Raw genomic sequence first — 24,168 nt, 5'->3', positions numbered from 1 at the left:
ACCCTATGCTTGAGTTTGCCTACGAGCTGTTGCTTTACCAAGTTTCCAGTGGCTTTAAGTTTTTGGGACGCTTGTAAATCACATTTTAGGGTATGCATACAGTCCTAACTCGCATTGCCAGCATCCATGATTCTATAACATGATGGTCCATGTAAAACATAACATTCACCATGTCCGGCCAAAATCATAAAAAGAAAAAAAGGGCAACCAAAAAATAAAAATCGTATTTTAATTAGAGAGTCGAGTACATTTGTAAAAAACAACAAAAATAAAATTAAAAAATAACCAGAGAAGAACAAAATTTATGTCACAAGAAACAAATACAGTGTTGCCAGTTGCCACATTGAAATCGCCTGCACACCAGCTATAAAGCTCCAAGCATATAATGAAGTTGGCGATGTCACTTAGCAAAGGCTTGCTGATGGCCCACTACTACTGAATTACTTGGAGTTGCTTAATCTTTTGGCAATATTGGATTTTAATTTGCATCCAAATGAATGAATTCCCAGAACCAGACCATCAATCTCTTCCTCCTTTTTCTCATACACAAGAAAAGCAACAAAGACAATGGGAAGTCCTGTATAATAAGAAGAAGATGGTTCTGATCAAAACTAAAATGAAATCCCAAACTTCTGCAGCAGTAATTCAAATGCTATATAAGTCAAAATGTCTTGAAAAAAGAAATCTCTGAACTGACTTGAAATCGAAAGAACTGTCAAAATGTAAATTTATGTAGGCAACTAAAAGACGCACCAATGTAGACAAAGAATACAAACCTAAAACAAACAAGCCCTGCAGTGAAATGGCTTCGATGAGAATGAGCGCCAATAGAGAAAGAACCACCTGTTTCATCAGCATATTTAGAAAATGCATGAAATAATTGAGTAAAATTGCCTAAAGGATAAGCATATCAAGTATGGTAAGAGACAGAACACAAGATTGTTGCACCTTTCTTTTCTAGAGGAAGGGCACTAACTATAGCACAATCTACATGACTTGCAATATCTCTGTTTAAGTTTCAGTTACAGAAACTTACAATAAAAGAATGGCTTATGTAGACAGAATCATGGTACAAATATCCATTGAGATGAAAGGGCATTGTCTTCATGCACCTTGTATATTCTTCAATAATTAACAGATAATAGACAAGGCAATAACGAAATTTAAATCAGCTTGATTATTGGCTGGTTATGGAGATACAACAGGGGCAACATATTACATTCCTATTACATGTGCAGAATGACAATCATTAATAAGACTATGCACATTATATCTCAATGCATAGGGATGGCAAAAATCCCCGCCCCACCCCACCCCGTTTAAAACGGTTTTGGGGAACCATTTATCTAAATGGGGACGGGGATGAGGAAATAAACCTGCCCACCCCCGCCCCTCCCCGCCCCGATTATATTGTGAAATTACTAAGTTAACCCCCGCCCATGTAATAGTATTTACCAAACTAGCCTAAAATATATATACATACAGTATACATTGGAAACCCTAGTACTAACTCCTAAGGTGGCCATCACTGAGTCTGAGAACGAAACCAAGCAAAACTACATCCCGCAAACAAGTCCTAAGGCGGCCTCCTTCACCATCTTCTCTCTCTTCGTTCTCCTAAGAATCGATAACGACTGCCTCAGCCGACCTCCACCTCCTCCACCTCCACCGCCAAAACCGTCTCCTGCTACCGCATACCTCCTCGTCTTCGGCATCGGCTCTTCCCGATTGAGCAGGAGGAGAGCCTTTGCAACGAGGACCACGTCTCCATGATCAGAAACTACATATCCAAGATCGAGTCCGAGCTCTCCTCCATCTGTGACAGTATTCTCAAGCTATTTGACTTGAGGCTTATCCCTTTGGCTTCCGCTGGGAACTCCATAGTTTTTACCTGAAGATTGAGGGTGATTATCATCGTTATCTCGCTGAGTTCAAGATCAGTTAGGAGCGCAAGTAGGCCCCTGAGAGCACGCTCAATTCCTACAAATCAGCTCAGGTTTGTTTCCCATTCTCTAGGTTTTGAGAATTAATTGGTTATATGGGCAAGGGGCGGGGGTGGTTATGGGGTGGGGGGGTGAAATTTTAATTTGTTTTGGGGCAGTTTTGGGGCTAAGAAAATTAAACGGGGGCAGGGATGGGGAATGAGATCCCCGCCCCAAACCGCCCGTTGCCATCCCTATCAATGCAGCATGACAATGTTGTTGGGTAGCCCGAAATAATTATAAAGCGGAAGCAATTTGAGTGGAACATGATCGTCTCAATTAGCTTTAACGACAGAATCATTAGGTCACTCCAATTGGTGTTTCCACCCAGTTAGAAACCAACAGTTATACTCATGAAATAAAATGTCCAATTATATTCCTTTGAGTGCGAACATTAATAATTACGAATATCGATGAATTTATATCTCCTATGCACGTGCCTTTACTTTTTGTGCATGTAAATTCATCCTATCATAATAAATGGACAATTAGATCAAAAACTCTTTGAACTACTCAATACAATAATTCATCTCAAACATATTTTATTTAATAAATGTCAATAAAGACTTTGTAGGGCACTCAATCCCTGACAAAAGTGACTAATATATTAGCTTGTTCAGATATAGGGTAAGATATAGGATTGTTAGGGCTGCGAAGGAACTGAGTTGTTCATGGAATAGCTCGCGCTCCATTTGCTTAGGGCTTCAGTTCGTGTCATTTATTTAATAAACGAATCGAGCTCAAACAAAATTCACAAGTTTGATTAACAAACGAGTCAATCTCAAACAATCCCTCAACTAGGCTCAATAGTTCGCTAACACATTCTTGCTTGAAAATTTGTTTGACTATATGTAAGTATATGGATTTCAGGAGATTATTCCATACTTTGTTGTCCAAATGTTCCTCGGTATTTTCTTCAATCTTTGTTCGCAAATCTGAACAACACAAACCGAGTTTGTTAAATGTCGAGTTGGACTTGAATTGCATAGTTCAGACTCGTTTGGGCTTGTGCAGAGTCGTACACAGTTTCGATCAACCCTGGGTTGACTGCTAACCCTACAAAACCAGCCCAAGTTGTTCCCCTATCTCAATGCTACTTGGGAATTAGAGCTATCCACGCACAATGGAGGTGCGACAATAATCAAATTAGGAAGGCAACATGAAACAGCCATCATTATGTTCCCCATTTTGGAAATGTCATCACTACTTTTATAAGTATAGTACTTTCATCATTAAATGTTTGCTTCTCTTATGTAAAGTTACTTTGTTATAAATAGAAGAGAACCCAGAGAAAAAGACCTAGGTAACTTCTCCTGTCCATTTCATCATAATTAGATTGGCAACTATTTAAATGGCTGTTGGTTAACAATCAGCAATAAATTTGCTGTTTAAGGTGAAAACTAGCAATATTCTCCAGATTATTTAATTGGATCTTGTAGCAGACGATTATTGAATAATATTACTATTAGTAGAACATCAGAAAAAGAAACCAGAAACCCTATTTCCCAGCACATTTTTTTCCCCCAAGTCCTATGTTCCCAGCACACTCTGCTCATGAATTAGAAACAACTAAAAACACACAAAGTCCAGATAAGACATTAATGCAATGCAAAATACCTTGATGAATAGCATCCAGTCATTCCCTTTGCAAAGAGATTTTAAACCATTTACCACAGAGTTCCACAATGAGGCCACTGACACAACCACTCGGTGCGACATCTCTTCTGAGAAATGGAAATTTGACTCAGGAACTTTTTCAACTGAATATCCCAATCTGCACCAATAAGAAGTGTCATTTATAGCCAAGAGTTTGCATTCTTAAACATGCTTGTCTTTCCCATTGAACCATATCATTTCACTATTAAACAGCCATTTTAGAATGGAGGGCTTATGGATTACACCTATTAGATGACTTGGTAACACTAGATGGATTTGCATATGTGGCCATACAGAAAAGTTATGAAATTCTGCCCCTCTGATGAATATCATATTCTTATACAAGTTAGCAAAACAGTAGTTCTCTTGGGATGCGTTCCCCTTTTGAGCACTTTTTATACATCTTTACTTATCAGAAAAAAAAAAATACAAGTCAGCAAAACCTTTTTTCCAACTACTTGGGGTAGGTCACATAAATCCTATTTTTCCATTTTGTTCTAATTAACACAATAGTCTCAGTCAAACTCCCATGTTACCATATCTTTCCTTACTAACTATACCCATGTTAATTTTCATCTTTCCCTTCCCCTAGCATTACCCTCACCTCAATGTAGACCATGTCACTTTTCCTAATAGGTGCACTTAGTGGTCTTCTTTGCACACATTCAAACCATCTTAATCAATTTTCTCTCCTTTCATCTCCAATGGTTTCACTTCAACCATCTCTTGAATGCGTCTATTTCTAAATCTACCCTTTCTTATCTCGCCACACATCCAAATTGTTGCTGTTATTGTAAGATTAATAATTTTGATTACGTAAGAGTTTGTATATTAAAATTTCAAAAATAAAAGGCATCATACATTTTCTTAGGTAATCTGCCATGAATGAACAAGAAGATCGATGCCGCCAGAAGAAGCCGTGATACTGCAGTGATGATGGTATATCCAGATGCTATAAAATTAAAGTAAAATGCGAACATAATTAACAATGTGGTGAGTGACTGCTTTTTATCCCTCCAAAGAAGTGTGTCAGCAACTGCAAAATGAGCAGTGATAATGAACTGTTAAATAATACACAGATTAAGAAAATTATGGAACACTTCTTGTGATGTTGGATCCCTATTCACAAATCATTTCATATGTAATGTAGATCAAATGAATTTGGAACAATTTTATTATCCAAGTTTGAAATATTTATATGTGTGTGTGTGTGTGTGTATATATATATATATCCATGTTTGAGACAGTGTAGCTCAACCCTTTATCTTCTTTCAGTGATACTCCAATGGCAAACATGTATTAGAATAAAAAATAAGATAAATTCCAACCATTTGCCTCTTTGGGGCCAGTTTTTTTAATCAAACAATAAACTATTTGAGTTTAAGGTTAATTTATGACCATATCTCAGCTTGGCATTATTTCTCCTTGTTCTGATGTCAAATTCATGTTGGTGGGCAGAGAGGGACCGGTCATGAATGTTGACATGCCAGTTAGTTGTTAGAAAAATTCTCTTTTTTGTCCCCAGGGGGATAAGCAAGCAATGCACACCCATTTTGCCTCTATGGTTGCACACATTTAATCTGCAAAACCAGATAGAGTAGGTTTTTCTAACAACTAACTGGCATGTCAACATTCATGACCGGTCCCTCTCTGCCTATATTGGATCAATCAATTGACCGGCCCTCATTTAAAAGGAAAATCTTCAAAAAAAAAAAAAAAAAATGAAAAACCAAATCAGAATTATAATTCACATAACAAGGAACATTAGAATTGATGCTTGAAACATGAGGTGTATGACATGGCATCTCAAAAGAAAATGAAAGACAAGTGTCATTCCTTTAGAAGTTGTGCAACACATACATACTGGAGTTTCCAGTATGGAAATATATAAAATAAATTAAAGAATATGTACTACATAGATAAGAATCATTCCATTCAGAAGGGGGGAAAATGAATCCTATACAACAAAACAAATGCCTTAATGGAGAAGGGTTGATCTTGGAATGAGGCACCCCAACCCAGGGCAAGTTACCCAACCCCTGTAAAGAAGTGTATTGATGCATATTGATATGCTTATATACACCTAATTGCAAGACTAGGAATGGTATTGGAACAATAGAAGATGTGCAAAGCTAAACCTAGCCCAAACAATATGCATGAAACAGCTTAAAACAGGATTATAAGCATTCCATACATGTCCCAATTGGATGAGGACAGGAAAGTTATGAGATTAACATACCCAATGATCGTCCCTCATCTTTCTCAACGTTCTCTGCCCCCATCCCAGGCAAGTTATCCAATTAAGCCATTTAAAGGAGCGCATTTATGCATATTAATATGCGCATTAGCTTATTACAAAACTACTGTTGAACTAAGAGAATATATGCAAAGCTATACCTGGCCCAAATGTTAGGCATGAAACTTCATCAAACAGGATTATAAGCTTTCCATACCTGTCCGATGAGAGCAGGAAAGCTATGAGATTAATCTACATAATGATCGTCCCTCATCCAATTGGGACAAGTATGGAGACCAACTGGTTTTATTACAAAATCACAAGCTGTCTATCAACTGGATGGATTTTAATTCCCATTTCCCTTCTTTTTAGGTATCTTTAACATACTAAAGTAGCACTATTATACAACCTCACTAAGACACCTAACTGTTTAACTAAGGTGCAACTTGGGCAGGGCCAACTCGAGCTAGATTTGATTTTTTTCAGACTTGGGTAATTATTTTTATAATCAAAGTTGGGTCTGAGTTGAAAATTTTCAACTCGAACTTAATTAGGGTTGCCTAGTGTGGTAGCCTGCCTGTGCCTCGTGCACTCGCCCAAACAGGTGCACAATCCCACATCACCTGGGTGTGGAAAGGGGAAGTGCTATATATGTGGAATTTGTACACTCCAATTGGAATGAGGTCTTTTGGGGTAAAACCCAATAACGAAACCATGAGGTCTTGGGCCCAAAGCGGACAATATCATACAATGTGGTAGAGTGGGTTGTTACAAATTTTATACCCCTTCCGCTTCCAATATATATAGAAGCTTTAAATGGGCCATGCCTTTTAGGTTGAATGGCCGCCCTCAAAGCATTCTGCTAGAAATTTTATGAAAGTATCTAGGGTATATAGCATTCCTACAATACGCGTGCGCGGGGGGTGGGGAAGGGGAAGGGGGGAGAATAGACAGAATAAATGGTTACATGGACCTGCATTCTGCAACAAAATATTTGAATGTATCTAGGATATTAATAGCATTTGGACGTACAACAGGCAGGCATAACAATGTTATTAATGAGAAAAAAGGAATCAACAATTTTATACCCCTTCCGCTTCCAAGATATATAGAAGCTTTAGATGGCCCATGCCTTTTCGGTTGAATATCAGCTCTCAAGTGTGGGTATGACTCAATTGTCCTCCTGAGACCCTCCTGCAGAAATTCATAAACAATAGGCAAACCATCATACAGGAAATTAAAATTGTTAAGTATATGAGTCATGTGTTGGCAATTTCCTACTCAGAACTTTGGTTGTAATGTGTAGTGTAATGAGTCATATAAGCACAACCACTGAAAACAATGCACACAAAGATTTGCAAAGAACACGACGAGAAATCAAAATGCTCAATATCTAGTGCACAGGTAAATCGACCTTAGATAGACCTAGAATGACCTAACTTGATCTTGAAGAGGCTCAAAGTTTTGTTATAAAAGTGTTTACAATAAAATGTTTTTCAAAAATAAAGGATTTCTACAAATCTTAAAACTGAATGTTTATTGAGAAACAAAGAGCCTACATGAATTGGTTGATCCATTGAATGAGGTCCCGAGAGCATCAATTACCGATTGAAGGATCACAAAGCTATTACTGTGAAATCCTTAGAGCATTGATCAAAGCGTCGGTTGATGAAGAGAACCATTAAGGGTATTGTTCAAAGGTGTTGTTTGATAAAACTGAAAATTAAGTACTGAAAATATTAAGTACTAGTGGGGAACTGGATTGTTGGATTTGGGTTCCTAACTCTCAGGGCCGTTTCGAGGTTAGGTCCTTTTTTAGGTGCCTTTCGGTCGGCACCGGAGGCCCTTTCCCTTGGAAGTCTCTTTGGCGTTCTAAGGCCCCCCTTAAGGTAGCCTTCTTTGCTTGGACTTCCGTCCTGGGAAAGATTTTAACCCAGGATAATTTGAGGAAGAGGAATCAGGTGGTGATCAATCGATGTTATATGTGCTTGTGCGATGAGGAGACAGTTGATCACCTTCTTTTGCATTGTAGCATGGCCAGAGACAGTTGAGATTTTATGCTTGGATTATTTGGTGCCTTTTGGGTTATGCCTTGTTCCTCCAGAGGGTTGATTGAGGCTTGGAGAGGTGTCTCTGTTGGGGCTCTCGTGCAGGATGCCTGGAGGGCTACGCCTCTTTGTATTTGGTGGTGATTTGGCTCGAGAGAAATCGGAGATATTTTGAGGAAAAGGAGAAACCTATTTCTATGCTTAAATTCTCTATTATTTCTACTCTTTTATATTGGGTCTCAAGGAGAGATTATAGATCTATTGAGGAATTATTGTTTTTTTCACCTCTTTGAAGGTTTGAGGCGCCTTTTGGCCCTTGTGTTTCTTTGTGATCCGCTCCTCTTTTTGAGCGTTTTCAATAAAATCTTACTTATCAAAAAATATATATATTAAGAGCTGAATTTTTAAGTGGTATTTGACTATTTGTAAATTTAGAAAAGAAAAAAATAAAATAAAATAAAATATATTAGAAGTGTTCAGCATTCAGTGATAAGTGAAGTCAATGTCACTTAAAATTTTAACTCATTTTCAGTGACATTTTTTAAGTGATACTAAAATTGCGTTATCAAATGCACTTAATTGAATAAACACTTAACCCATTCAGATTTAAGTGTTGAATTGGGTTATATGCACCGGCGGAACAATATTTTTAGAAACTCCATCAAGTCAGAATTTTAAAAGGATTTTACTTACCAAAATATAGGGCCTCCTATAATTAGCCAAGAATATGATTCTAAGCCTCTAATATTCTAGAGAGTAAAATTTCCAATTACTCAACTTAAGGTTCGCTCAAACACCATCCTATGTGATTGAGTATCCATCAACGAGGAGTTCATCAGCATATCGAAGCAATTCAATTCAACCGATCGGAATTTGATCAAAAAGAAGGACAACCATTGGAGAAATGGTTTCTTGAGGAGTAAAGTCTACTGACGAGCAGACAATCAGCCTGCAGACTTGAGTGGAGAGTTTGGCGTCAGTTTGTGTCAAGAGGTTAATTGGGGTTCTAGGTGTGGGAACCGTTAACCTAGTTAATTTATTATCCAGTGGCTCATCCAAGGGGTGATTATCAATCGGAAATCCAGATTACTGCATTTCACAAGCAAACTGATTGCAGCAATGCAAGGCTCCAAGATTTATATAGGTTCAGCAAAACATGACAGAACCTATATGGAAATTGTTGGATAATAGTGTAATTAATGGTAAAGTGGGGTTATCTTGTAAATAAGCTATACTTGTGTGTGTGTGTGTATCAGATTTTTAGGCCTCTGTAATTTATGAGAACACCATCAAATACGTCTCTCTCTCTCAACCTCTCAACATGGTATCAGAGCACCGATCTTAACGTTAAATTGTTCATCACTGTTTGCGCAAAGAGGGTGTCATCGTTGTGCCTGTGTGTTGGCTTCGTGATCATCGAGAGATTGAGTTTCTTTCAGGTTTTCATCTTCTGTTCTCACACGACCAGTGTTGGTCTTGGTTGTGTTCGTCATCATCATCGTCAGTGTTCATCGTTGCGTCATCATTGACTAGTGTTCTTCATCAAGTGCAGAGGCAGAGTATAGAGCAATGGCTCATACAACTTGTGAGATGATGTGGGTAAAATCTCTTTTACAAGGGATGGGTTTTCCAATGACATGCCTATGAGAATGATTTGCTATAATCAGGCCACTATGTACATTGCTAGCAATCCAGTGTTTCACGAGAGAACTAAACATATCGAAGTAGATTGCCATTTTTGTGAGAGACTTGGTGATGAGCAAGAAGGTAGTTACTAATTATGTGAGATCCAAAGATCAGTTGGGAAGATAATTACTACTTAAGTGAGATCCAAAGATCAGTTGGGAGATGTATTTACTAAGGCATTAGGAAAGTCACAGTTTTCAGAATTATGTAACAAGTTGGGCATGATAGATATCTATGCTCCAACTTGAGGGGGGGAGTTGGATAATAGTGTAATTAATGGAAAAAGTTGGGGTTATCTTGTAAATAAGCTATACTTGTGTGTGTGTGTGTGTGTGTATCAGATTTTTAGGGTTATCTGTAAATTACGAGAACACCATCAAATACGTCTCTCTCAACCTCAATAGAAATTTTAGTGCATATTCATTCAAGTTCTCCCATAAGTATTCTCAAATAGAATGAATTCATTCATTTAAGATAATAATTACAGTTTTATTATCTCATGCTAGAAAAATCAGGTGTAACTTTACTCATTTTATGGGATCACAAACCTGAAGTGGCACAATGGGTGTGTAGCCAATTCGATCATTTGCTTTTGAACAATTAAATGTTCTGCTGCAACTGAGGAGTCGGATTCTTGATGGTGTTAGCTGTGGAACCTTCATTCCGTAGGGTGCTAACAGCTTATATGTCAATTCCACAATACGTGCAATTGGCATCATAACAAAGACAGGAATCTTAATTCTTGGCCTGCAAACTACATAAAATCAGAAAGCAAGAAAAAAAACATATATATATATATATATATGATGTAATTTCTGGCTCCTCAACAAATATATGTTATTATAAATAAAAAAATATGAAGAAAGAGAGAATACAAATTTCTTATGTTATATGTGATAGAAAACAAGAAATTGCATTAGAGAAAGAGAAAGGGAACAAGGGAAAGACGAGGCCCTTCCAAAGAAAAATGAAAGAATTAAAAAAAAAAAAAAACAATATAAAAGAAAATTACTCCCCGAAAAACACTCCTCAAAACCACAGCACAGGGGATAGTGTTAACCTCTAAAACTAAAACGGGTAATTACTCCTTTTTAGGCCCATGTGTCAGCCATAAGCTAACTAAACACGCATTGAACTCCACTTCTAAGGAGCTGCCCAAATCCGTAATCTTTCAAGTGAAATGATTCAATGTTTCACCTCCAAAAGCCCCTTGTCTCCATCTATCAACAATTTTGTTTGCATAACCCAAGTAGCCAGTCTGGAGATTTTTTTATACTTAAATGCACAAATATATATAATATAATTAAAATTCCTCCCTTGGCAAGAAAAGAATGAGCAACATTTTTATATTCTAGAAACAAGAATCTCACATTTAATTTTTTTTTCCTTAAGTCATCCAGGTTGAACTATGCCAAAAGCTCCATGTGCAATAACCTAGGCAACAAGATCTCATGAAGGAGCTGGAAGAGCATGAAAATAAACACTATAGTAATTTACAGAATGGAATACTTTTGGCTAAATCTTTTGCATGAAAAATATATATATATATATATATATATATATATATATATATATATATATATAATCTTCATTTCATCTCTAACATTTGATCAAATTTTTTCAAAAATAATTTATCAATATATAAAATGCAAACTAATCATGTAAGAAACTATAGACACAAATATAGGCATAGGATATTGGTGTATATAGTAGTTGTTATGTAGGCAATGCGTATGAGTGAGTATATGAGAGAGCATGTATAACAATAAATGTACATAAACTTTCTTTTTTTTTATAAGTACGATTTTTATAAAAAGCGCTCAAAAGGGGAGCGAATCCCAAAGAAACAAAGGCCACAAAACGCCTCAAACCTTCAAAGAGGCCAAAAAAATAACAATCTCCTCTACAGAACGATAATCTCTCCCAGAGACCCAACAAAAAAGAATGGAAATGATGGAGAACTTAAGCATAGAAATAGGCTTCTCATTTCCATCAAAATATCTCCGATTCCTCTCGAGCCAAATGCACCACCAAATACAGAGAGGCGTAGCCCTCCAAGCATCCTGACTGAGAGCCCCAACTGAGAAACCTCTCCAAGCCTCAATCAATCCTCTAGCGGAACGGGGCATAACCCAAGGGACCCCAAATAATCCGATCATCAAATCCCAACAATCTCTAGCCATGCTACAATGCAACAGAAGGTGAACAACTGTCTCCTCATCACGCAGGCAGAAGTAGCAACGTTTGACAACCACCTGATTCCTCCTCCTCAAATTATCCTGGCTTAAAATCCTACCCAAGACAGAAATCCAAGCAAAGAATGCCACCTTAAGGGGAGCCTTGGAACGCCAAATAGATTCCAAGGGAAAGGATCACCATCACCAACAGTAAGACACCTGAAAAAAGACCTCACCTCGAATCGACCCTGAGAGTAATGATTCCAAAGCCAACAATCAAAATCCCCATGAGAAATCACCTGGCGATACAGTAACTCCAAAAAACGAGTGACCTTCTCAATCTCCCAATTCTGAAAGTGCCTCCTAAACTGAACAACCCAAGTTAGTCTTCCGTTATCAAGATGATAACAGTCAACCACCAAGGCCTGCCTATTAGAAGCAATCCTGAAAAGTCATGGGAAAGAAAGAGCAAGGGGAAGCTCCCCACACCAAAGGTCCTCCCAAAATCTAATCCTCCTACCATCCTTGATCCGAAAACGAACATGTTTGCGAAAAGCGTCCCACCCCTTTCGACTGTAAGTCCAAACCCCCACCCCCCTAGGACCATGCACCTCAAGAGAACTCCATCCACCACTGCTCTCCCCAAATTTGCTAGCAATAACTCTCCTCCAAAGCCACTGCCTCTCAACCCCAAATCTCCAAAGCCATTTCCCAAGAAGAGCCTTATTAAAAGGCAACAACCTTCTAATCCCTAAACCTCCCCTCCGAATAGGACAGCACACTTGCTCCCAACGAACCAAATGATACTTGAAACCCCCCCCCCCCCCCCCAGCACACACACACACACACACACACACAACACAACACAAAAGAAAGTTACATCGTAATCTCTCAATTCTCTCTGCCACAGAAGAAGGAATCTGAAAAAAGGAGATGAAATAAGTGGTGAGGCAAGAAAGGGTGCTCTTAATCAAAGTGACCTGTCCCCCCTTGGATAGGTACTGCTTCTTCTAACCCACCAGCCTCTTCTCAAATCTATCCACCACCGGATCCCAGCTCCCCACACATCTGGAAGGGGCTCCCAAAGGTAAACCTAAGTAAGAAATGGGGAAAAAGCTTGTGCGACATCCAAGAATCTGAATAGAAGTCTCGATATCAGGAACATCCCCAACCGGCACTAAAACACTCTTTCCGACATTCACCTTAAGCCCAAAGATAACTTGGAACCAAACCAAAACGTATCTCAAATGTCGCAGCTGGGACGCTTCAACATCACAAAGAACTAAAGTAACATCCGCAAACATCAAGTGAGAGATCTCCAATTGACTAGCAACATCCCTGCCCACCCGAAAGCCTCTCAAAAAACCCAGCTCCACAACCCTTTTCAACAATCTACTAAGCGCCTCCATCACAAAAAGGAAAAGGAAAGGAGAAAACGGATCCCCCTGTCTCAAGCCTCTCGAGCTAGAGAAAAACCCAGTCGGAGCTCAGTTCACAAGGACAGAGAAACGAGCACTAGAGATACAAAAAAGAATCCATCTCCTCCATCGCCCCCTGACCCCCATCCTCTCCATCAAGTAGAGGAGGAAACTCCACCAAACATGACATAAGATGTCCATTGTTTTGGGCATATGGATCCCCAGTGTGTTATGGAAATTAATTAATGGATAATTGTAACAAGGGTCATTTGTCCCACATCGGAATCGGATGGGAAAGTGATTGGGTATAAATGGGTGGGTATGCAGCACTATCCAATAGTTCGAGCTTTTGGGTAAATGGGCAAGCGCTCACCTGTTACAGTTGGTATCAGAGCCAGACCCAGTCTTTGATCCGGTGTCACGCCAAGCGCCCGGCCCGGAAGGCGTCTGGGTGAGCAGCCCGGGTAGGCAGGGTGGCCCGAGCCACAACGAGGGCGTTGTGAGTTTGGGTTGAGGAGAATGTAACAAGGGTCATTTGTCCCACATCGGAATCGGATGGGAAAGTGATTGGGTATAAATGAGTGAGTATGCAGCACTACACAATAGTTCGAGCTTTTTGGTAAATGGGCAAGCGCCCACCCGTTACAATAATCCACAAGTCAATTTCAGGTTCTATAAGTTACTTTCATTATGTGAAAAAACATTTCACAAGTTACTGTATATTCACATAAGGGGCTAACCCTTGAGAACTGTTGATAGGAAAAAAAAAAATGCATTTATGGGATTAAGGTTCCACTAATTTTGTAATTTTATGGGATTAAGGAACCCAAGAAAACACAAAAGACCACAAAAGCCTCAAGCCTTCAAAGAGGCCAAAAAGTCAACAATTTCCTCCAACGATCTATGATCCTGAAACCCAACAAAAGAGAATGGAAATAATCGAGAATTTAAGAACCGAAATCGACAACGCCTTTCCTTCAAAGAATCTCCTATTCCTTTCAAGCCAAATACACCACCACACACAAAGCGGCGTAGCCCTCCACGCATCCTGACTGAGAGCCCCCACAGGGCAACCTCTCCACGCCTCAATCAACCCTCTAGCAGATCCTGGCATAACCCAAAAAAAACCAAATAAGCCAAGCATCCAATCCCAACACTCTCTAGCCAAAGAGCAATGAATGAGAAAATGATCCACAGATTCCTCATCACTAAGACACATAAAACAACGATTGACCACCACCTGGCTTCTCCTTCTCAAATTATCCTGGGTTAAAATCCTACCCAGAACCGAAGTCCACACAAAGAAAGCCACCTTGAGAAGAGCCTTGGAACGCCAAACAGACTTCTAAGGAAAACGAACTCCGGGAACTAATGAGAGGCACCTGAAGAAAGACCTCACCTCAAAACTCCCTGAGAGTTTGCAACCCAAGACCAACAATCCGAACCCTCCTCCACAATCCTCTGGCGATACAACAACTCTAAGAAAGGAATGGCCTCCTCGATCTCCCGATCCTGAAAGGAACGCCTGAATCGAACATCCCAAACCAATCTCCCATTATCAAGATGATAACAGTTAATCACCATGGCCTGCTTATCCGAAGCAATCCTGTAAAGCTGAGGAAAGGCGAGAGCAAGAGGAATATCTCCACACCACACATCCTCCCAAAAGTAAATCCTCCTCCCATCTCTAAGACGAAACCGAATGTGCTTGGAAAAATCATCCCAACCCTTCCGAATAAATTTCCAGACCCCCACCCCCCGAGGATCTCTAACTTCCAATGAACTCCACCCTCCTCTCATTTCCCCAAAACGACACACCACAACCCTCCTCCAAAGCCAATGTCTCTCCACCCCAAACCTCCACAACCATTTCCCAAGGAGGGCCTTATTAAAAGGCACCAATTTACGGAGACCCAACCCACCATTCCGAATTGGTCTGCAAACCTGATCCCATCTCACTAAATGAAACTTAAACTTTTCACCTCTAACCTCCCATAGAAAATTACGCTGCAACCTCTCAATCCTCTTCGCAACTGAAGAGGGAATCTGAAAAAGAGAGATAAAATAAGTGGGAAGACAAGAGAGGGTGCTCTTAATCAGAGTGACCCTGCCGCCCTTGGAGAGATACTGCTTCTTCCAACCCGCCAACCTTCTCTCAAATCTATCCACAACTGGATCCCAAATCCCCACACACCTCGAAGGAGCACCCAGAGGCAAACCTAAGTAAGAAATGGCTTGTTAGATGATGGAACATTTGGCGGTTATGGCTTATTATATGATGGAACATTTAAAAGGTAATATCAAAAACAAATCCAACCTAGTAAGTAGCAACTAAAGGCTAGCACCTAGCGTCGCTAACATTTATGCCAAAGACAGCAGTTAAATAAATTAGCACTTATGTCATCACTACCTGATAATCAGGTAAATGCCTTCTCAGAAGCAGACAGGATACAGAAGTGAGAGACTCAGAATCATCTTGCCTATTTATTAGTCAATGATAAGAATATCAATCTATGCCAGTAGCCAACCATGGATATGCAATTACAAGAAGAATCCTATGTAGAAGATTCCAAGCACTAAAGCAAGAATTGTCAATAAAGGAATGACTGTCATAAATTAGGGAGTAATTCTACAATTTAGTACAATATTACATTCACATTGAGAAAGCGAGAGTGATAGAGATTTCCCGTCTAAAATCAAAATATAGGTGCGCGTGATTATAACTTGGTTCATTCTTTATGTAAGACAATCAATCCATTGGTCCAATTTAATTCAATAGCTAATAAGCATTACTTTACATGGCATCATACAATAAGCCAGAAAAAATGTAATTGACAGTAAGGAACACGCAAGAATTAAAAAGATAACTGCGGGAAGAGAAAATTTGCTTGTGTAATCTGTGAGCTAAGAATATTGTAAAGATTGTTTGGTTTAGTTACCTGAAAACAGTTTTCTGAAGACAGAAACTAGTTTTCGGGAACAACAAAAGGCTGATGTCTGAAATTATGCCTTTTCAACTGAGTTCTCAAAAAACAGTTCCAGAAAATTTTCAGCCAAACTGCCAAACATATTTTGAAACTGTTATCTGTTCTTCAATTTTCTGGGAATGGAAAAGCTGAAAAAGCAGGCTTGTGATTTCCCATCATCTCTTAGCTTTTCACCCTTCTTAGCAGGTGGCAAGACATTTAAGCATTTAATATATAATTCCTTTTTCTTTTAGCATATATTTAATACTTCATGATGTTTCTGTTTTCCAACAGTGACTCTTAACTGACTGAAAGTGAAAGGGTAAAGTCACCGGCGCCAAGTCCCCCAATTAAAACACCTTAATAGAATTTAGTGTTTAAAAGGCCTGAACATGATAAGCCACCCCAAGATAATTGGATGCATAGAGTCAGAACGGAAGGGAGAAGAAGAGTACCTTTCGTAGCCAAGACCTTCAAGAATAAGCGAGCAAAATTCCCAAAATTTGATAGGCTCCATATTAGTTATAAAGTAGGCCTGAAAAACCAGCATGATATCACAAATTTGTCAATCCAAGGACTCATACAGACCTGAGAAACCCTAAACAAACTCCTAAAACCCTAGCTTAAGGGGCCAAATACATTGCTCAGCTTGTCTTTATCAGGTGCTTTAAGGCATTTTGAATTCTAGGAGATCAGATATTCCAGTGAGGATCTAGGAAAAGGAAACTTGTCAGTGTGTCTCACGAGTTATATTAGATGTTGGCCAAAATTCATTGATGACCTAAAATGTATTGGTTGCTTGATGTGGAATTTGGTAATTGGCTAGAGTGATGTGGGTTTTGGTAATTGGATGAGTGATATGTTTGGATGTGGTCTACCTGTGTACGTGACAGTGAGTGATTATAAGGAGATGGTGTAGCTGGTGATGGAAGAAAAGTGACAACTAAGAAATGAGGAAACAGATTGTACAAGGAGCTGAAATGGTTGACTGATGACAGGCGGTGGATTTCCTGTTGGCTAAAGGCGGCCAAGAATGTCCTATAAATGTAGGAGTGCATGGTGAAGGAAAGCAGAGAAGAAGAAGGTGAGATAGAAGAGAGAAAAGAAGGTGCAGAGGGCACTGTGAGGATGAAGGGTAGAGTGATATAGTCTCATAGAAATATGTGAGTGTGTGGGGGTAGAGATGATGTTGTGTGGTGAACACCGATGGCGAGCGGAGGTCTCGTGGAGTGGTAGATCATGGAAGACTTAGGTATCTGACACCATGCCAAAGTATTGAGAGTGCGTGTACATGGGCCGGTGTTCAAAGTCTTTACCAGAGTAATTTCTGATGAGACATTGAGCGTGTATTATCTACCATAGTAATATCTTCTGTAATGATGAATAGTGGAATCTCTTCTCTCCGTGGACGTAGGCCAGGTGGGGCTGAACCACGTTAAATATTGTGTATGTTTGTGTGTTTGTATTTTTTGTATGTCGTGTGGTGTTCAGATCTCTATTTTGTTGTGTGTGCTTTCGTTGCGCCGAATGAATGACGGATTACTTCCTAATAAGTGGTATCACAGTTGATACATAAGGGATTAATTCATAACAAGTTATATGTATCACTAAACGTGTTAACACCACTTTACGGTCCTTCAGAACCTTTTAGTGTTTCTGGTTATGAAGATCTCCGGAGAAACCATAGTCTTGGCTGTACATGTCTTGATCCTATGTTAAATAGATTCTTCAAAACAGGTTAAATACCCAAGTACAACATGCAAAACAATAGCTTTTTTTTCTAGATTTTATCTCATCATTTACCACATAAATGAACGGCTAGAATATGACACCAAGACTCTACATTGCAAAATTTATAGATCGGTGTTAGGGAAGATCTTAACCCAGGACAACTTAAGAAGGAGAAGACAGGTAGTGGTCAATTGGTGTTACATGTGTAAGAGAGATGGGGAAACGGTTGATCACCTTCTTTTGCATTGCCCCGTGGCTTGGGATTGCTGGGTCTTACTGTTGAGTTTGTTTGTGGTTCAGTGGGTTATGCCCAAATCCCCCAGAATTTGATTGAGGCTTGGCGACGTTGTATGGTGGGGGCCCAAGTCCGTGATTTTTAGAGGGTTACGCCTCTTTGCATTTGGTGGTGTTTATGGCTTGAAAGAAATAGGAGGTCCTTCGAAGGAAAGGAGACTCCTATGGGGGAGTTAAAATTCTCTATTATTAGCACTCTTTTTTGTTGGGTTATAGAGAGAGATTGTAAATCCATGGAGGAGATTAGAGGCCCTACTATGGAGACTCCTATGGGCCTCTAAACTTCGTTGTCAACAGTTTTTATTGTTTGTTCTCAAGGGTTAGTACCTCTTTTGATGCTTTGAATATACAGTAACATATGCTCCATTTCTTTCGATGCATTTGTTAATTTTTCTTTCAAAGCATTTGTTAATCTGTAGAATACAATAACTTATACAGAACAGTAAGAGCTGAAAACAATTGAAATACTACCTTTCCTGCGGCACTCTCTGAAACCATCCGTTCTGATGCTAGAGCTCGTTCAGCACATATATGGGCATGTGCCACATTTTCAACGTAAGTGAAATCATACATGTTATTGCCATTACCAATGATGAACTGAAATTTTAAAGTAGAACAAACAGAAAAGGGATATTAGAATTTACTAAAGCAAAAGCAATGTGATATAAGATCATCGAGAACATGTAAAATACACCTCTCTTCACCAATACAAAAACAAATATTCAAATGGTCAAAGAGTATCTCGTAACCAACTAGTCATAGGCTCCATAAAGAACGATCTATGTAAAAGGCACCAAAATATATTATCGTAGTCATCTGGTTAATCAATCAATTACACAACCACACTTTTTTTCCTATTTGAAACTCACGCACCCACTTTGCCCCTATGGAGACTTCCTCAGCCTTTTAATTTAGAAGGTGAGGAACCACCACTAGGCTACAACCCCATTTTACCAGTAAACTAATTACCCAAAGATTAAACATGACATAAACTGTCCAATTACCAATAACATTCATTGAAAAGAGAACTATCTATTTGGTTGAGCAGGAAGGGGACGGGTGTCACTCTACTTTATCACTGTGTTTTTATATAGTATACAAATGCAAATGAAGAGCCTCTTTATTTCCTTCCTCCTTTCTATCCACTTCTGAATTGAATGGAAAGGAAAAAGGAGAAGGGTCTTCATTTTGCTTGATGGAGAGATACAATTAGTTATGATATTAGTTATAATTCTATCTAATAGAGAAACAACTATTTTAGGGAAATATATATATATATATATATATATATTTGATAACACTCATGGAACTGCCAAGATCTATCCTACATGGACTAGGGTACATGTATCAGGTGCGGGTAAGTGCCTAAAACGGAGGATTTATCAAAATATACTGGAATACAACTAAATATTCATATTAGTTAAATATTATTCTTTTAGTTTCTGTAGTAAAATAATATTTTAATGTAACAGAGTATAGGACATAGGCAGTTCAGTCATTCTATGCACAATTATATTAATAAACATGAATTATTAGATATCTTTGTCCAACCAAACGTGTCTGATGCTTATGAAAATAATTGGTAGGCACATGACAAACATGATATTTAGCAAGGACTGGACAATATGGATTTGAAGAAAAATATGGTTTCCCGTACTTAAGTGGGCTGAAATGGCCTGGTATTAAAATGACTATATGAAAATGGCTGAAGTTTTATTATGTTAGGTCGAGGTGAATTTTATGAAAACTGACTCGTTGACACTTGACAGGTTGACAACAAGAGTTCCCGCATAAGGCACAGTCATTGACATCAAACACACACTTGGTGCAACGATGTATAAAGTTGTCACTTATAGGTCATTTACAGGACATTTAGTTGTCCACTATCACATCACTGAATTCATATATCATTATGAGAACCAGCTCATGAAACACTAAAAAATTGATTAAATAGCTGGGACAATACACTTGATTACCTTGGATTTCCCTGCCCTTGCAGCATTAACTAGAGATGGAACAAGTAACTTATCACCAGGTCCGAATATGCTGCTAGGACGAATGCAGCATGTTAAAAGCCCATTCATACCATTTGACTTTATGACAAGTGCCTCTCCTTCGGCTTTGGTTGCTGAATAAGAATCGTTGTGCTGAAACAATTGGAGAGATACAATTCTTTAACACAGATAAATTTTTAATAGCCTTTTCTCTTTTTTCTTTTTCTTTTTTTTCCTTTTTTGGGTAAGTAACTAATTATTAGCTAAAGAAGACACAAAATGCTGGCAATGAGATTAAAAATTGAGGATAACGCAACAAATATATTTACGGCAACACACAATTCCCAAACACATACACATATGTGAAACAAAATTCCTTGATTAAATTATGCTATTATTGATAGTAACTTTAATCCTCCACTTTAAAGCATAGAGATAAATAAGGAAGCATTTGAAATGGATGAACTGTGTTCACCTTATATGTCTATATAGAAACTCTGGAGACTAGACAGGAAAGACATTGAGGAAAAAAGGAAATGGAGAGAGCAACTGGAAACACGTACATAGAAATTCTTCATTGAAAATATTGAAGAGGTTGGTGGTCCATTGACCTATAACTTTCTCCCCAGTCAACAAAATCTGATGACCAGTTTATGATGAGAAGAAAGTAGATGTTTCTTTCCTATAAATTATAAACTGACCTAAATATCATCCTGAAAAGAAGATGAAGAAATGCTATGAGAACAATTGATAAGAAATCATCCAAAGCAACAGTCTCAAACGTGCTCCAAATGCTATGTCAACCAATGAAACAAGTTCAATCAAATAAGCAAATAAGGTTGTAAGCTTTTACACTGCTCATAATCACAATTAACAATTCATACTTGAATTTACAACAGGTAATTATGGCAAACAATTATGTTGAAGGTAATACCCTAGCTGGATACTGCAATGATTCATCCCCATTAAATATTCCGTGAACTCCATCAAAGACCACACTAGGAGAGCTAGTATAAATAAGTCTCTTAACATTTTGCTCAATGCAAGCGTCAATTACATTCTTTGTTCCTGCAGATCACAGTTGAATACGTATCGATGTTAGAAACAGAAGGGTGACAGAATTTTTTAAGCAGGTTAAAGTTTAATTTGTAAAACTCTTAACAGAGGTATTTTTACCTTGAACATTAACTGAATGATGGAGGTCGTAGTTGTTGATGGATGAATCCGGAGCAGCCATGTGGAAAACAACCTCAGCTCCTAGGCAAGCTGTAGAGCCAAATAATAAGCAAGATAAGGTCAACAAATGAAATAGAATACCCATTGAGCAAGGAAAACTTTTACATCTATGTAATAGTGTGTTAATTCTAATTTTTTAAACACATGTTTTAACCATCCAAGGCTAGTAAAACAAAGAATCCGAAATTCTCTGAAATTTTTTTATATGTCGTGGACAGAAGAAAAAAGAAAAAAAAAAAAAGGAAAAAGAAAGGTGGACAAAGGAAATCCATATAGATATAAGAGCAGATGAATGTAACCTTTAAGTACTTGGGACTTGTCTCGAAGATCAGTAGATATATACTGTGCATGGCCTGACCTTAAAGCTTCGCCAAGGGGGCCCTTCTCCTCGTCTGGGTCCAGCTTGATAGAGGGGGGCAAATCAGCAATACGGACTGAAAACATTTCAAATCGGATGAGCATCACCACCAAATGCCTAGCAGCAAAGCCTCTCCCCCCAGTCACCACACACCATCTATCTTCCCCACCCATGTTTTTCTTTTTTATTTATTTATGCCCTGCAAATAAAGAACACACCATGTTCAGGAATAAACAGCATTTGTTGGTCTGAGAACAAAACCAAAAATTATAGCTTTCTAGTGAAACAAACATTGTCTTACGGTCTAAAATTAAACTACCTACTTGCATCTCCAATCTGTCAAAATCAAACCAACAATGATAGCTTTAGAGTGAAACGTCTCAAAACCCAATTGAATTACCAGTTATAAATGAATCAATTATAGATCTCAAATCACCCCAAAAAAAATAATAAAGTAATGGTCAAAAACATAAAAGAAAAACAAAGATCCAATTATTTAATGAAAGAAAAAGAAGAGCAAAAATACAATCCTAAAAAAATATTAAGGCGCCACAAAACCAGTCAAGTTACACACAAGAGTATCAATCCATAAACATCGAATTTTATTACATTGAAAATCATAGAAACTGATCACATAAAGAAAACCATAAAAAATAAAATAAATCAAATGAATGTGAATGCTGAAAAATCAAATTTACCAAAAGAGAAATAGAATGTAAAAATAAATTTGTATTAAATCTAACCATGGTGATCAAAATGCGGTGCAATCTAAGATCCATTTGCAGAAACCTAATCTAACATTATGAAAATTATGTAAAAATCAATCCTGAGAAATACCCAATTATTTATAATTAAAAAAACAAAGAGCAAACCCCATAAAATCTGTTCGAGAGAACCAATAAATCCACTTGAGAACCTCTGTTCTCGCACCCAAATCCAAGTCCTTAAACTAAGACTAACTACACTCTCTGTAACTGTAAACCAGTCAGTGTCTCTAATCAGCAGTTCTAGATACTAACTTTGATCAATGGTGTGATGGGTTTTGCTCAACTGTGGTCACTAAAACAGGATCATTTGCCCGAAAGATCATATATGCGAGAGATAGAGAGAGGTGCGAGACGAGAGAGATCAGATGCCGTGCCAGAAATCTTCTCGCCGCCAAGAAACACCTAGGTAGCTGCCGTTTTCTTGCCTTGTTTGAGTGAGATAAGTAGATAGATAGATAGATAGATAGATAGATAAAGTGTTGGATGTGAAGAAGAAAAAGCGATTCAGGAAAAATATACATACTGGTATTTGCCGCCGGAACACTTCTCGCCGGTCGCCGGTACCCTTGCTTATAATCTGTGGGAGCAAACAAAAGAGAGGGCAATTTGGTCTCCAAAGTTACTTGGGCAGTGATTTTCACGTATAATGTTGGTTTAAATTAGCAGACATTCTTTAGTACTATATTTTTATTTTTGGAACTATTAGCTGGGCTGAATCGGGTGATTAGTGAGCCTTGTATTTTTTTTTTTTTTTCTAAAAAAAATAATACAATTATAATTTAACCCGCCCATCCTGTCCTATTGGGACGGATTTGAAAAAAAAAAAAAGTTTAAAATCAGCAATGTTTTGAACCTGCTATTAATAGTTAATATAGAAGTAATTTTTTTTTATCAGCTATATTTTTTTTTCTTTATTTCTTAAGATAAATTTAAATTTTGACAACATTTTTTTTATTATTATTGTTAAATATTTGGCAATTTTAAAAAAAAAAATTACAAAATTATCTTATAATTGTTCAATTTTGACGTGTTTTTCTTAAAAATATATATATATGCACCTGAGGACGTCCTCAACTCACTACAACCCCAATGCGGGGCTTTCCGAATCAGGTTTTGAAAAATAAAAAATTCATTGGTGGGGATGGATTTAGAAAAGAGGTGCCTCGTCCTTGTCTTGAATCTGATTATTTAGGAAATTTGTGGATTGATCTAACGCATACGAGTATATCACAAGTGCAATACCCCGCTATATCACAATGTAATACAATTACATCACGAAATGTAACACGAAACAATTTTTTAAATAAATTATGCAACACATTTATATTGAATATACAACAATATGCAATATGTCACATTGTGCTATAACATTATTATTAAATTTATAATATAACTCGTTAATGTATTTGTTGCATTATTAATATGAGCATTGTTAACGGGTCAGTGGCCTAGCGGTATCAGACCCCTAATTCTCAAAGAGAGTTCGTTGATTCAAATCTCAAAAAAAATACGAATGTGTGAGTACCAATTAATAAAAAAATATAAGCATTGATTTACTCTCTCACCTTTACATTGTATGAAATACTTGTCATCCATTTCAAGCAAGCATTGTTTGTGGA

The 24,168-nt window shown here is 38.0% G+C and overlaps 1 protein-coding gene across 2 annotated transcripts; it reads right to left on the bottom strand.

Moving 5' to 3' along the window:
• Window positions 1–202: 202 nt before the first annotated feature.
• LOC132283264 (3beta-hydroxysteroid-dehydrogenase/decarboxylase) lies at window positions 203–23,206 on the bottom strand. Of its 2 annotated transcripts, none has more exons than XM_059785197.1 (13): window positions 23,073–23,206; window positions 21,724–21,981; window positions 21,365–21,454; window positions 21,123–21,256; window positions 20,171–20,341; window positions 18,666–18,791; window positions 16,625–16,704; window positions 10,157–10,355; window positions 6,963–7,068; window positions 4,500–4,674; window positions 3,600–3,756; window positions 777–843; window positions 203–577 (listed from the first exon to the last, which is right to left on the bottom strand). In XM_059785197.1, exons 2-13 carry the CDS (start codon window positions 21,953–21,955, stop codon window positions 441–443), a joined length of 1,674 nt encoding a protein of 557 aa, XP_059641180.1. In that variant the 5' UTR covers window positions 21,956–21,981; window positions 23,073–23,206; the 3' UTR covers window positions 203–440. The 2 variants fall into 2 exon arrangements, with proteins under 2 accessions (XP_059641180.1, XP_059641181.1); XM_059785198.1 differs by lacking the exon at window positions 23,073–23,206 and adding an exon at window positions 22,802–23,036.
• Between the last annotated feature and the right edge of the window lie 962 nt (window positions 23,207–24,168).

The sequence above is a fragment of the Cornus florida genome, unplaced genomic scaffold (genome assembly GCF_030987335.1).
Source record: "Cornus florida cultivar Cherokee Brave unplaced genomic scaffold, ASM3098733v1 CherokeeBrave_3.0.0_Hap2_Chr11, whole genome shotgun sequence".
NCBI classification, from domain to species: domain Eukaryota; kingdom Viridiplantae; phylum Streptophyta; class Magnoliopsida; order Cornales; family Cornaceae; genus Cornus; species Cornus florida.
This window is presented reverse-complemented; position numbering and strand designations above follow the sequence as displayed.